Genomic DNA, 14,518 nt, shown 5'->3' on the forward strand with positions numbered 1-14,518 from the left:
TACTAGAAAAGCAACCATTTTTGAACGTCGCCGTGTCAAATAATAGTTCTGCTTCAGTGGGGGTATTTTAAGTTTTCACTTCAAATATCATCCAGGGTAATGTTTATTGAAAACTTGTTTAATTAACATGCCCTTTCATAAATCAACCAAAAACAAAAAGTACAATCCAGTAAAAATATGTTGTCAGAGTGATTTAATTGGAAAGACAGCATTAATCCATTGTCTGATGGTTAATATTTCCATATTTCTGGCTTTAATCACATCGACAGGGTCGTTAGTATTATGTCCCCTGAAAGAGTAGAAAAAAGAATCGCACATAAGAATATACATTCAATAACATATCAAGTTCCCTCTTCTATGACCCTACCCGCTGTCCAATCGACTAACAAACCACGGATTGTGGATACATCATCAACCCTTTTCGACGATAACATATCGCGCTTTTTCTAAGCTGATAATTGATACACCTACAATATAAATAACCGATCAAATTCGTCCATATTTCGTTTAGACCACACTAACCTATTATATAGACATTTTTATACGCCCACATATTTATACGTATATTGTCGTCGCCCCTGCCCGTCAGTCCGTCCGTTCACATTTTGTTTGTGGACACTCTACAGGTCACAATTTTTATCCTATTTTATAGGATATTAATTTCTTTTCTTTTTTGTTTGATGTTATTTTTTTATCATATACGCTCACATATATTCACGTGGACGTATATTGTCGTCGCACCTGTCCGTCCGGACATCCGGACGTTCGTCCGTCCACAATTAATTTTATTTGTGGTTGAAACTTGAAATATACGTGTATCTCCCAAAGATATTGGTTCCTTTCGAAATTGGCATGTACCGGACCGTAACTTCATGGATTATGGCCCCTGATTGTACGAAAAATCACGTTTTTAGCTTGTGGACACTCTAGATCTCATTTCCTTTCGATATTCTAGCATATCGGAGCGTGCCAGATTTATGAAATATCGCGTGATTAGCCTGTGGTCACTCTAGATGTCAATTTTTATCTGATTTAAAAAAAAAAAAAACGTTTAAGTATATCACCGTTACACCGTAATATCGGTTGAGTTCGAATTTCGTGAAAATCGGACCATAACTGCCGGACAAACTGACCGCCCCTCGTATACAAATGGTGTAAAACTATGGTACATCAATTTTGATCCGATTTTTACGAAACTTGAAATACATGTTTGCAACCCAAAGATCTTGGTTCCTGTCGATATTCGCGCATATCGGATTGTTACTTCCTGATTTATGGCCTTTGATTGCACAAAATCGCGTTTTTAGCTTGTGGTCCCTCTACAGGTCACAATTTTTATTCGATTTAAAAAACCGTTTGAATATATCACTGTCATACCCTAATGATGTCTGACTTCGAATTTCATGAAAATCAGATTAAAACTGTTGGACAAAATGGCCGACCCTCGTAAGCAAATAGCGTAAAAATGTGGCATGTCAAGGTTGGGTCACTCTAGAGACCACAATTGTGATCCGATTTTGATGAAACATTAAATTTATGTTTATATCACAAAGGTCTTGGTCACTTTCGATAGTCGCGTATATCCGAACATAACTTCCTGTATTATAGCCCCTGATTGTTCGAAAATTGCATTTTAGCTTGTGGACCCGCTAGAAATCACAATTTGTATTCAATTTTTTTTTTAAAAAAAAACGTTTAAATATATCACCGTTACACCATATTGATGGTTGAATACGAATTTCGTAAAAATCGGATCGAATCTGTCCGACAAAATAGTGTAAAAGTATGCAATACCGATTAGGTTGTGAACCCTCTAGATGTCACAATTTTTATCGGATTTTGATGAAATCTAAAATATGTTTATATCCGGAAGATCTGAGTACCTTTGCGCATTCCAGACCATAACTTCCTCGTTCATGGCCCCTGATTGTACGAAAAATCACGTTTGCAAAATGTACGGAAAATCACGCTTGCAAAATGTGGGCGTATCTTTTCTAGCAACCGCTGGTAAAGTTATTTTTGTTACATTGGTGATTATGGTTATGATTTACCTTAAATCCAAATGATGAGCTCCATTATGAATAATAATACTGGTCAAATTAGGACCTAGGTCATGTAAGACCTGAAACAAAATGCGGGTTTATAAATGAAGATAAATGTTGGATATAGCTCATATTAAAACGAAAGTAAAAAGTGTCTTAGAGAGTAACCTTGTTTTTAATTATTACATTATAAAAGATGGAAACGCTTCACGCAATAAAACAATATAATTTGTACAGTTTACTATTATGCTTACCCCAGCAAAAGCCCATGGATCCTTAAAACCATTGGAAAATAATATATTAGATCCGGGGGATACATCTACAAATAAACAATCATTCATCACACGATAATAGTTCAATACACTCAATGCTGTGCATAACAATTACCTTTGGATTCTATCAGTTTTCCGAAGGTAAAATTTATGTTACTATACATTAAGTACATTAGTATATGGGGCATTATATCTTCTCGCCAATGGATAAATATCCCTAAACTGACCCTTACGTGTTCTGGGGGATTCATGAAATTTCCTGTGCTTTGCACAAAACGCTGTTTTGCAGGATGCCCTTGTTCCTTGCCGCTGTAGACACCGATGGGTTTAGTTCCGATAGAGTATTTTGAAATAATGAACTTCCATTTCTTCAATCTGTTAAATTATAAACATGTGTTGGTTTACCAGTTAAATCGTCAATGCAGTTGTAAAATGGGCCTTTTAAAAGTCAAATAAAGGTACTTTTACTACTTAAAAAAAGTGATTCCTAATGGGTTCTATAAACTTCGGTTTATCAATACATACCAAATCCCCATAAGTTCACGCTCGCCCATTTATCTCTCGGTACCAGTCCATATTTTGTTTTACAATAGTCGTTTCTCATTTTGGCGGTGTAATTAATAGGTAGAAACATATCCTGCACACCATCAGTAGTAAATAACATCGGTATTTCAGAACAGGCCTGCAACAAATACATAGTTTTCTCAAAATATAACCATATCTTGGTACCACATAACGATATGATAAATCTCTAACCATTACATATTTAGTGTATGTGGTTTCAGCCCAGAGTGATCAGAATGCTGTAAAAGTGCACCTGCATTGCTTAGTGGTGGAATGCACATAATATTAATAGCAGTGGGAGGAAATCGGAGGACTCGGAGAAAACCCACGAGGTTGGATAGGCGACCCTACTCCTTGTCACGTACAACCGGCGAATCGAAACCACGCCAGTATGACTCAGTGACAGACCTTATGATACAACGCGCACACGCTAACCTTTCGGCTATACAACCCCTCAAGTACTAAAGAAGATATAATCAGCAGTCAAAGTAATTGACTTTATGGAATTCAATATATCCAGCACTAAATCGGGTTAACCTTTTATTGTTATTACCTGAATATCCCAGGCCAAACTATCGGGACCTAGACCACACCCACTGGGATCAGCACATTCCACATACTCTTCCCAAATATCAAAACATGGCAGCTTACCATTAGTACCATTATAAAACAAAGCTAAAACAAAACAAGATTGTGAGAATTATGTTGACAGCTTTTCCTTAATCTTTTTAAAACACCTGGTACCACTACTCTTATTTGTTACTATTATTTACTATTATTGCTTAAACAGGCATTGTGTAAAGCCATATCTGCCTATTGCAGGTCTTTCTTTGGGCGTATAAACTATTAATTTATTAACACGACAAGATGATAATCAACTTTCCGTGCCATCGGATGGCTCTGATTTTAAGTAGATTAATGATTTAATTTAAAAAGTGGAGAAGCGAGGCTAAGATTCGAATGACCAGTACGGTGGTTACGGCCAATGCCCACAACTTTAACACTTGGTCTTTAACAGTGGGGAAAACGGAGGACTCGGAGAAAACCCACGAGGTTGGACAAGCAACCCTACTCCAGCAAATGTGGAAGTGTTGGTTCTATTTCCCTAATTTTAAGCTTTACATTTGGTTTATTTCTAAAATCGTCATCTAATTATTGTCAACTACTGCTCATTGTACAAAAAATTATACCTGTAATCTGAGCTAATCCTTTCACAAGGTCATCTTTATTAACCATAAAGTCGCACGACTTCTGCAAACAAAGAATTATGAGTGATTCCAGATTGGATTCTTAGCATCTAAGAAAGATTTGTACTAAATATAAATATATCCATTCGAGAATTCTGAATTTTAACATAAATTATTTCGTGATATTAATGTCTCATTCCTGTGGTAAAGACTACGATATCTTGCACCTAGCTATTTATACTATTCAAAAAAAAGTAGGGGATATTTGATTTTGGGGGCATAATACTAAAATATGCAAATGACTACGAAAAAAGTCACTATAGAACCTAACAGAAGAAACATTTCCAGTTACATGTGACGCCCAAACGCACCAATAGCTACCGCATGGAATGCAGGTGATGCTTGGGATCATCATGGGGGTCCAACCCAAGATTTGCACGACTCTGACTTTGAATGTTACAGTCATTGTGGCATTGAATTCCAGGGTGGAAACATCAGTTTAATTGTTTTAGTGACCAGAAAACAAATTTTGATATGCGTCGGCTTACCCAAAATGAAAGGTTACGTGCCCTTGGCATGCTACAGATTGGCACAACACAGGCGGTTGTGGCGCGGACGATGAATGTTTCTCAGTCTGTCATAAGCAGGCTATGGTCCAGATACCGTGATACACAATCTGTACAGGACAGACCACGCTCAGGTCGACCAAGGGCGACAACTCAAGCCCAGGATCGATTTATCCGTACCTTGGCCTTGAGAAATCGTGTCATCACAGCAAATCAGATCAGCGCTCGTCTTCAAACAGACACTGGTGTGAGAGTGAGTGGCCAGACGATTCGGAATCGACTGCATAGGGGTCACCTTCGCGCCCGACGTCCTCGCGTGATCCCTTGTTTGAGAGATCATCACATTCAGGCAAGACGTCGTTGGTGTAGGGATCGTCAACACTGGGATAATCGACGCTGGAGCAATGTGATGTTTTCAAATGAGTCAAGGTTCACTGTTGATTTTTTGGACAGACGTAGGAGGGTGTGGCGTCGTCGAAACGAGCGCTTCCAAGACGTTAACGTCATCAGACATGATCGATTTGGGGGTGGTTCTGTTATGGTGTGGGGAGGCATCACTGTTGCTGTAAGAACGACTTTACATGTTGTTGCAGGGCGTGTTACAGGCCAGTACTACCGGGACAACATCTTGGCAGTCCATGTTGTGCCGTTCGCACGACGTCATGGCCGCCGTTTCATCTTCCAGGATGACAACGCAAGATGTCATAGGGCCAGGATCGTTACAGGTTACCTCCAACAACAGAACATCACCACATTACCTTGGACAGCACTGAATCTCGACCTCTCCCCCATCGAGCATGTCTGGGACATGCTTGGACAGAGGTTACGGCAACGTCAACAACGTCCTGCCAATGTCCAAGAACTTGCTGCTGCGTTGCAACAGGAATGGGACAATCTGGACCAAAATGACCTTAGACGTCTCATTAGGAGTATGCCACGTCGGATCAATGCTTGTTTGGCAAACAGAGGAGGATTTACCCGTTACTGACTTGGTTGTGATGCTGTGGTAACTTTGCTGTTTGACCCCGGGTATCATTTTACCCTTATAATGGTCAGTCTGTGCCTTACTTAGTCTAACGATCATTTGGAATAAATCGATGAATGTGAACTTCATTTCATTTTGTCATTTGTTTCTTCGTCAGTTTCATTAGGTGACTTTAATAACACTTAAAAATCAAATATCCCCTACTTTTTTTGAATAGTATATCTTGAACTACTGACAACGTTATCAATCAATCGGTCTTTAGCGATCTCATAAACAGAATATTCTTGTCTTTCAACAGTGGAAAGTGAAACAGTTTGGTGACAGAAGGAGTTGCTCCTAAACTGTGGACTAAACTGTGAAACCCTGATTACCTTCATATTACAGTTGAAGACTCTATTATTTCAGGAATGCTATGAGAATTAGACTTTTTATTAAAACATGTTTTATCGTTAGCCACCTCTGAAATAGATGTTGATATGACAACATACCTTAAGAAATACCTTTATTTATACCACATTTGACATTACTGTGTAATAACTTACATCAACGGGAAAAGCTGGTAGCTCTGACTCAAAGTTGGTTGGATATGGATAATCAAACATGGCTAAAGATACAAAGGCATTTCTAATCCATCCAACCATATGATTATAACCTGTCTCATTTAACTTGCTACAAAGCATGAATTTTTCCGACAACATATTTAAGCCTGCAAGATAAAACATGATATAAATTGGTTTTAGGTTTTGAAGTCAAGGTATGGTTCACAACATGACAACTGACCTGTTTAGTCTTTCATTAACTACATACTATAAGAAACTGGCATAGCAACATAAAGTGGGGTAACCGAAATAAATGAATAAATTAGCGTACACCTGACATTCCCTTTCGTCATGGAGCCACGGTGGCTCAGTGAATAAGATACTGTCTCGCTAACCAGGGAATTTGAGGTTCACTGACGTTGTTGGCCGAGAAAGGTCATCGGGATTTTCCGGAGTGTTTTTTTTTTTTATCGTCAATGGAGGCCCGTACAACGAAAAACATCATCGCACACAGTATGGCGTATACCCGTCTTCATTAACCTGTCGGTGAAGAAACGTAGGACGTTAACCCTCATTTGTCAATTCTTGTGTTGAATATATTAGTTCTAAACACCACCTTTGATTGTAATGATTATACAAACTGTAAATATTGTATAGCAAATTATAACATACCTGTATCTCCACTCTTTGCCATGTCATCCATAATGTTGAAAGCCTTTCTTATATTAACAGAACAATTGGGATTTGACTGCTTAAAATCCTGGAAATTTATACGGGTCCTTATTCAAAAAGTGATGCAATTTAGAAATATGATAAACCATTTCTGTAGATGAGTTTTGTGATGCCTTTATTTAGTTAAATCATACACTACACTGCTAAGTTTTCACTGTTTCTATTCCCGGTCTACATCAAAACTTAATAAATATGGAAATGAATTTTTAGCGCCCCCTTTCTGTCTTCAGAAGTCAACTTTGTTAACTTGTTTTAAGTAATAAAACTAATTTTATAATTATTGCATTTTTTTTTTTACCCATGAACCCCCACCCAGTCTCTATCCTTGACTCGCTCTGGAGCTTCCGGTACCACCCAAAACCATCGGCTTGCCTGCTTGCGACGCACGATCGCTCGGCAGAACGACCATCAAAGAATAGTTTGCCACTATCTCTGCTCAAGAAATGCTCTTTCTTAAAAGCCGGCCCTTGCCTTCCGACACCCCTGCATATCCCCATGTTGGTAATATTATGGTACTTACGCCGCGAAGAGCGCTAAAACAAACCAGCATATTTTTAAAAGTATTATGAAAATTGGGGTTTATATCGAATAATCATCGTGTGTGATATGTTCGTATTTTTGACATTTTGTACATTGGGCCTTTCTGTTTGGCTTTCGGTTGAAGATATAAAATTCCTTAGAAAATAATTACCGCAGTAACTCGAACAAAAAATTGAGACGGATCAATTACATTAGATAGAAGATACATCGGGGCACTAGCTGCTATAGCTCCATCTACTAGATTAGGATATTTAAATCTCATATATGCACTCAACATACCACCATAGCTGCAAATACAAAGTCCAGGAATATTATAACCAATAGATATAAGGAAACAAGGTGGGACGAAAAACCGAACTGATATAAATTAATAGACGAAATTCACATTTGTGGGTACCCCAAATATTGGGAAATAATTGCCAGTCTTATAGTACTGACGGTTCGATTCTATTGCGTAAGGTTCGCTACAGGTATTCTGTGCGCATTTCAAAATTTATCACGCAGATGCAGTAGCTGAATTAGCCATTCATGACTACATCAGGGCGTTCCATAGTTGATGCCAAACAAATGTTAAAACCTTTCCAAAATCCCTGCCAAGTTCTCACATCACATTGACTAACAGTGGATTAGCAACGGTCATGCAGTTCGATCGGACAAGCGTTTAGAACAGACTGACCCCGTTGTTATGAATATCATTGAAAAACTATATACGATATGACGTCAATGTATACCCATTGACACCACAAACAATAAGTGCAGTATTATTTTGTGAATAAACATGTAGCACGCCTCCCATGACGTTTTCACGGGTATGCACATGAGCGACACTTTAAGTCACACAATTAATATGGTTATGTGCAGATTTTCTCAAAACTGTATTTATAGATTGTGAGATATAATCTGGTTGTACGGTTATATCTAATTGATAAGGCCAACTTCAAGTTTGGTCAAAGGTCACGAGATGTAAACAGGGCTAGCGCTAATCCCAACCCTAACCTACAATCTCGCCAGCAATCACGTGTCCTAACCTTATTTACATAAGTAAATTGAGTTGGCCTTAACAAAAAGATCTAGCCCTATTTGTACGATATCTTGAACGATTTCTAAAATATGTAACGGAAATGAGGAGGGGGTGGGGCAACGGGCGATACTCGATTTAACTATATATATCTCTGAATCTCACTCGACACGGGATGATAATATACACAAATTACAGAAGACGTCTCGGATATATTTGAATGCACAAAATTATAGTTAGTTCGATGTAGAAACATTTAGCCTTGTCCCTTGTATCTTTCTGAAGTTCTGTGAGGTGAAAGGCGGTGTAGAAGATAGGCGGTGTTCCAAACACAAATCTCTAAATCTATCAAGAACGCTTGTATAATAAACTATAATGATCTTTTAGAGGCATTTAGTAACTGGATAGAGCAATAAACTATAACACATACTTATGGAAGAACAAGCTTGTCGTAGCGTTGTGATTATGTAGATGTGTTTCAGAAGTTGATGTAGGTCAGGTAAAATGCACTCTAATTCTAATCTAATCAATATCAATCTAAGTTGTTAAAATAGCTTTTAATCTGGAGTTGATAATAACCTTTTTAAAGAGAAAGGGCATTTTAATGCCCTTTGTGTATTTTTCTTGTCTACTTATCATATATCTGGTGTCTACGTATGCTGACACTAAACTCTTGTATCGAGATTTGCCCCCCAAAACACCTTCAAATAAAGGGTGAATTTCTTGTCCTGGATGACAACCTCAGTTGAACAACAAAAGTAAAATCATACCTGCCACCAAATGTAATTACTGCTGATTTTCCTGCATTATAGGTTTGTTTAATTGAATGTATAAGCAGGGCATAATCTGCCAAAGCTTGTTCTATGGTTAGTAGTCCAATATTGTTTCCTTTAAAACTATCATCTCCAAATGGCAAACTTTTGCCATAAAATCTCTATATCAAAAACAGAAGCATAAAATAAAGTTAGAAGAAGATGATTAAATTTAAATTCGAAATAACTATACATAATATACACACAAGCACATAGCCTATACCATTAAGATTATGCCATGACAGACACCGTTACGCTTCGGGCGCAAAGAAAGTCTGTACATATTTCTACCTTTTCGAATAGTGTCCCTGAAGTCGCTGTCATACCATTGCTATTAATTAGCTACGATGTGAACATTTTGGAAATCGTGGATACTCTTATTGAAATTGGGGGTGTTTCGTAATCGTGGTTTTGATTTATCGAGATGCAGAGGTTTGGTGATGCCTGGGAACAACTCCTTCATCGCCTGTCCACAAGATTGAGCACGGGCTGGGGTGTGGTGGCAATTTAAAACAGATGACATAAACTTCAAAAAACTTAATTCTAATTTCACTCTTTCAATCGATGCCATGGAATGTCTCATCCCCGTCATCTGCCTGTCCCCACCCGGACCACGAAAGTACTTTAAAGCAGGGCGCTATCTATAAAATGTCAATGTTAAAATCGAGTGGGGTCAAGATCACAGTAAATGTATATATTGTCTCGTTATATTCTATATTTTATATTTGCTTGATAAATTTACATATTACAGTTCAATTACTGAATGCCACTGGAATAATTTAATTTAATCGTGCCAAGGACTGGATCATTTGGTTTGTGTAGTTTATTTATTTATTAAAGCTTTATTGTGATTAAGGAAAAGTTCGGTTCAACAGTAATCCAGTTTTTTATTTTTATTCCTGGCCATGCACAACTACGAAACTTGAAGAAACCATCCCGTTATATTTGTGGTTGGCAATTAACATAATTTTACACACTATTGTTGTGTTTGGAAAACGTCTTTGCAAAGGTCACGCCAAATAAGGCATGTCTTCACAATTTGACCTTTGGTTTGCATACTTCAAATTTTTATATCGAAACCCATTTAAAACTGGGACTTCATCCCCAGATCCATAGACTCGGCACATCCGTTTCATCCATGCAGACCACCCCAGTATCATCAGTCCAGAACAGACAGAATTGTCTGTTCACTTGCAGATGTAAAACCCATCAAATAGTTTGAATACCAAGATCGGTACGCCTAGACAAACAACACTTTTCTAGAGCCCATCCTCCATCCAAATTCATTCGACCAACCGTATAGTTAAACGTATCTCAGAAAAGACAATCGCGTCTTAATCGCACAGAGGTCATACAGAAAATCTTTCTTGGCACCAAGGACGTGTTGTTGTTTTAAAAATAATCTTCCAGACGTAAAGGGCCTGTGGAATGTCTAAAAGATTGGTCCAGTAATTAGTCCGAAAACGAAGATACAACTAAAGGGGTAGAGATTTTATCTTCAAATTGCGGTACAATACTATACAAATCGATAACCTCTAAAGATACATTTTTCAGCGAGCTTAGCTGGGTCATTTGGCTCCCGATACTGAAGTAAGCCACTCAATCCGTTCATTAACAAGATTTTTAGCATCGATTCACAGACTGATAATAAACTTGAGCTCCAGTAGATAAAATGAATAGAATCTTTGTGTGAACTATGGTTATGTACCATAATGTTACTAACCACTAGTCACTAGTACCATTTTACAGATTGTCCTCTTTAAATATCAACCGGGAGTACAAAATCGCCTTGTTAACACGAAAGCCGTTATAATCGATGATAACAATTGAAAATGGGGGCTAAAATGTATATTTCAATTTACAATATTGTCAAATAAACTCCAAGCAAATCACCCAATTCAATTTCAACTTACATGTTCAGCGAAAACGACCAATGCTCTAAATTGTGGAGCTATATCAAACATAAAGCCCGTGTTATTCCAAAATGTAGTGATTGGTCCTTCATTTCCAGTATAGAATAATATTGGTCCTCTGTCTACAATATCAAACCATTGATCTAAAAATTAAAAAAGAAACAAAATTATAGTTCTTAATGAGAGACATTGAGGAAAACAGTGACGTGGTTGGACGGTCGCAACAAAGGGGTGGGGGGCGCAGGGAGCAAGGTTTTGTAACGGAGTGCCAAACCAAACGAACGTTTGTCTGATAGTTGTGAATAAAACCAGTTTGGGTATGGGAAACGTTTTATGTCCCTTGGCACGCTAATATGTATACGGAACCTCGGTTTTCTGTTCAATACGAATTACTAGATGTTGCAGCTTGCCAGAACCTCTGTCCAACACCACTGACAAGGAGAAGCCAGTCTGAAAAATCCCATTGAACCTTCTCGACCAACACTAGAATGATAAATATTTGGATCTTTATTCCGAGGGGCGAAAAGGTACGAAATATGAGTCGCCAGTAGCCTCTTATCATTCAGACGTTAAGGTTGGGGGTGGAGGGGTCTGGGTGTCCGAGACTATTGTCACTGCTGAAACAACCCCGCCCTAACATTAAACATTTTCACGAATTTATCATCGAATGGGTGTTTATGGATGTGGCATAATTCCTTACAAAGATTCTATAAATTTGGGTAATAACGGACATCTGACTTCCGTAGTGACGACATCAGCAAAATATTTAGAAATAAAACAAGCAAAGTTTCATATAAACATAGCCTACCTTGCAATAAATATCTTTGTTTAAATTTCTTTTCGCCATAAGAGAGAGGGTTAAAATGGTCAATTGTTTGTTCGAAATACAATTCTTTATAAGATACGTTTGACAAGACTGAACTGTATGCCAAACATACTAACAATATTTGACCCAACTTTATCATGACAACCTCCTTCTACTATTACACATAAACAATTGTCATTTGGTTATCATCACATGACGTTCTCCATAATACATAAGATGTGTGTTTGTTTTGAATTGATCTGGTTTCATATCAGTAACAGTTGTGATACCGATCTTTCTTTGGTGAAATCTCGCTCGAACTCATCCATATGTCTAATCAAAATTCACGTAGCGGATGACGTATATATATAAATTGAATTGAAATTTAAAGGCATGTAATAAAACCAGCAGCTGCCAGGCAGGATACGCCCATATTTTGCCCGAGATGGATAGAGAACAAGCTAAACAAAAAGCGATTTTTCATCGATCAGGGGCCATAATTCAGGAAGTTACGATCCGATATGCGCAAATATCAAACGGCACCAAGATCTTTGGGTTATAAACTTACATTTCAAGTTTCATCAAAATTAGAAGAAAATTGTCACCTCTAGAGGGTCCACAACCTTGATATACCATATTTTTACGCTATTTGAGTACGAGGGGCGTCTATTTTGTTTGTCAGTGTTGGCCCGATTTTTACAAAATTCCAACTCAACCATCCTTAGGGTGCATAACGGTGATATATTCAAAAAGGTTTTTTTTAAATCGCATAACAATTATGACTTCTATAGTGTCCACAAGCTAAAAACGCGATTTTTCGTACAATCAGGGGCCATAATTCAGGAAGTTACGATCCGATATGCGCGAATATCGACAGGAACCGAAATCGTTTGGTTATAATAAACTTACATTTCAAGTTTCAACAAAATCGGATAAAAATTGTGACCTTTATAGGGTCCAGAAGGTAAAAACGTGATTTTTCGTACAATCAGGGGTCATAATCCATGAAGTTTCGGTCCGATACATGCCAATATCGAAAGAAACCGAGTGTGCGGCGAAATTTTGAACGACACACTAAGAAAATGTGAAAAAATACGTGATCCCAATTGAGTATCCACTAACAAGTTCATAGCTGTGTTTTTTCTTCATTTAGTTTGAGTTATTCTAATTGTCTATGACTAGTCTGTGTCTACGGTTTTATATGTCGTCTGACTTACCATGTTTTTATTATGCAAAATTCAGATATTTTTATATATATTTAGCCATGTGTGCCGCTATCTTTTCATGTGTTCCAAGGTGTGCCGTTGGCAAAAAAAGGTTGAGAACCACTGACATAGACAGTACCGATATGGTTACTTGTATAGGCATTTTTTTTTTATTTCAATATGCTTACATTCATATTTCATGTCATGTTCCTGAAGCAACGATCGCGAGTTTTACAACATCTAAGATGTATGTAGTTAAGGCGAGATTAAGCCTTCTATTAAAGATGATTTCATGTGGCATATAGCAGATCATGATACAATGTTTTTCTCTGGTTTATATTCCTGATTGCATGTCTTTCAATTTTGAGTGAAGTCTTTATCACTATAGGCCCGGGATTGTTCAGCGCAGTGGACGCTTACGGCTAGCCCCCGGATCCATTCACCTATTCTGCGTATTGTGTCTTGTCCGTAGTTTTGTTTTGTGTAATTATGTGTGGTGTAGTTCCCCTGCACTTACTATTAGGGCGTCAAGTAAAGGCGCTGGACCCACCTGTGCAGATTATGGTACTGTTGGAGGCAGTTATCCATCGAGAATGGCAGCAGTTGCCCATTCAGCAATCAGACGACATACTGGAAGGATGAGATGTAGGGTGGAATCTGTCATTCACGCACGTGGCAGGTTTTCCCTGATGAATTGTGTCACCAGTGTCATCTGTGGACTTTCAATGACATCACGGTGTTGAAATGTGTTCGGAATATGCATCCCCCCCCCCCCCCAAACTTCTTGTGTCTCAGCGGGGATTGGCTCAAATACGGCATCTTGGAATTATTTTCAAAACTGATTGCACTCTTTATGCTTTATTACTCTCAAAGACGTATGCATGTGTACATGATTCGTTGTTTTGAAATAAATTGCACCATGTGTTGATCCCAAAGTGATGTTTGTGTTGAAAGAGGCTGCGACCCCCCCCCCCCCCCTCGCTCATTCTCTCTTAAAGAAACATTATGTAAGATTAAGATAAAGAGCTGGTGGTTCTTGCTATAATAGTTCAAAAATAGATTATGCAAAATGAATTGAAAATTTCATTCAAGTGGCTTTATTCTGAGAGAAGATATTAGCCTATGTAGGTTTGACAAGACGTGTGCACTGATTGCAACCACAGCATTGGTGGTTCGAGGCTTAGCCTCACTTCATCATTTTTAAATTAAATCATTAAATAGCCGAACCGTTCTAATCTACTTAAAATTGGGCCCATTCGATGGCATCAAGAGTTATTATGTTCTCGTCATGTTAATGTCTATAGTTTATATAACATTTAAGGCCTAAAGAAATCCCTG

The 14,518-nt window shown here is 38.0% G+C and overlaps 1 protein-coding gene across 2 annotated transcripts; it reads right to left on the minus strand.

Moving 5' to 3' along the window:
• Positions 1-102: 102 nt before the first annotated feature.
• Positions 103-12,195, minus strand: LOC130010450 (dipeptidyl peptidase 2-like). Of its 2 annotated transcripts, XM_056103082.1 has the most exons (12): positions 11,979-12,193; positions 11,171-11,313; positions 9,216-9,379; positions 7,579-7,714; positions 6,828-6,915; positions 6,159-6,322; positions 4,069-4,129; positions 3,432-3,553; positions 2,840-2,996; positions 2,297-2,361; positions 2,052-2,122; positions 103-289 (listed from the first exon to the last, which is right to left on the minus strand). In XM_056103082.1, the coding sequence occupies exons 1-12, from the start codon at positions 12,133-12,135 to the stop codon at positions 184-186; spliced, it is 1,434 nt and encodes a 477-aa protein (XP_055959057.1). In that variant the 5' UTR covers positions 12,136-12,193; the 3' UTR covers positions 103-183. The 2 variants fall into 2 exon arrangements, with proteins under 2 accessions (XP_055959057.1, XP_055959058.1); XM_056103083.1 differs by lacking the exon at positions 2,052-2,122 and having other exon boundaries at positions 11,979-12,195.
• Between the last annotated feature and the right edge of the window lie 2,323 nt (positions 12,196-14,518).

The sequence above is a fragment of the Patella vulgata genome, chromosome 1 (assembly GCF_932274485.2).
Source record: "Patella vulgata chromosome 1, xgPatVulg1.2, whole genome shotgun sequence".
Lineage (NCBI taxonomy): Eukaryota > Metazoa > Mollusca > Gastropoda > Patellidae > Patella > Patella vulgata.

Coding starts and splice junctions, on each gene's coding strand:
- LOC130010450 (XM_056103082.1), bottom strand. CDS start 12,135: ATGATAAAGTTGGGTCAAATATTGTTAGTATGTTTGGCATACAGTTCA. Junction 11,314..11,978: donor ACAAAGATATTTATTGCAAG/GTAGGCTATGTT, acceptor TTTAATTTTTAG/ATCAATGGTTTGATATTGTA. Junction 4,130..6,158: donor TACCAGCTTTTCCCGTTGAT/GTAAGTTATTAC, acceptor CTTTGTTTGCAG/AAGTCGTGCGACTTTATGGT.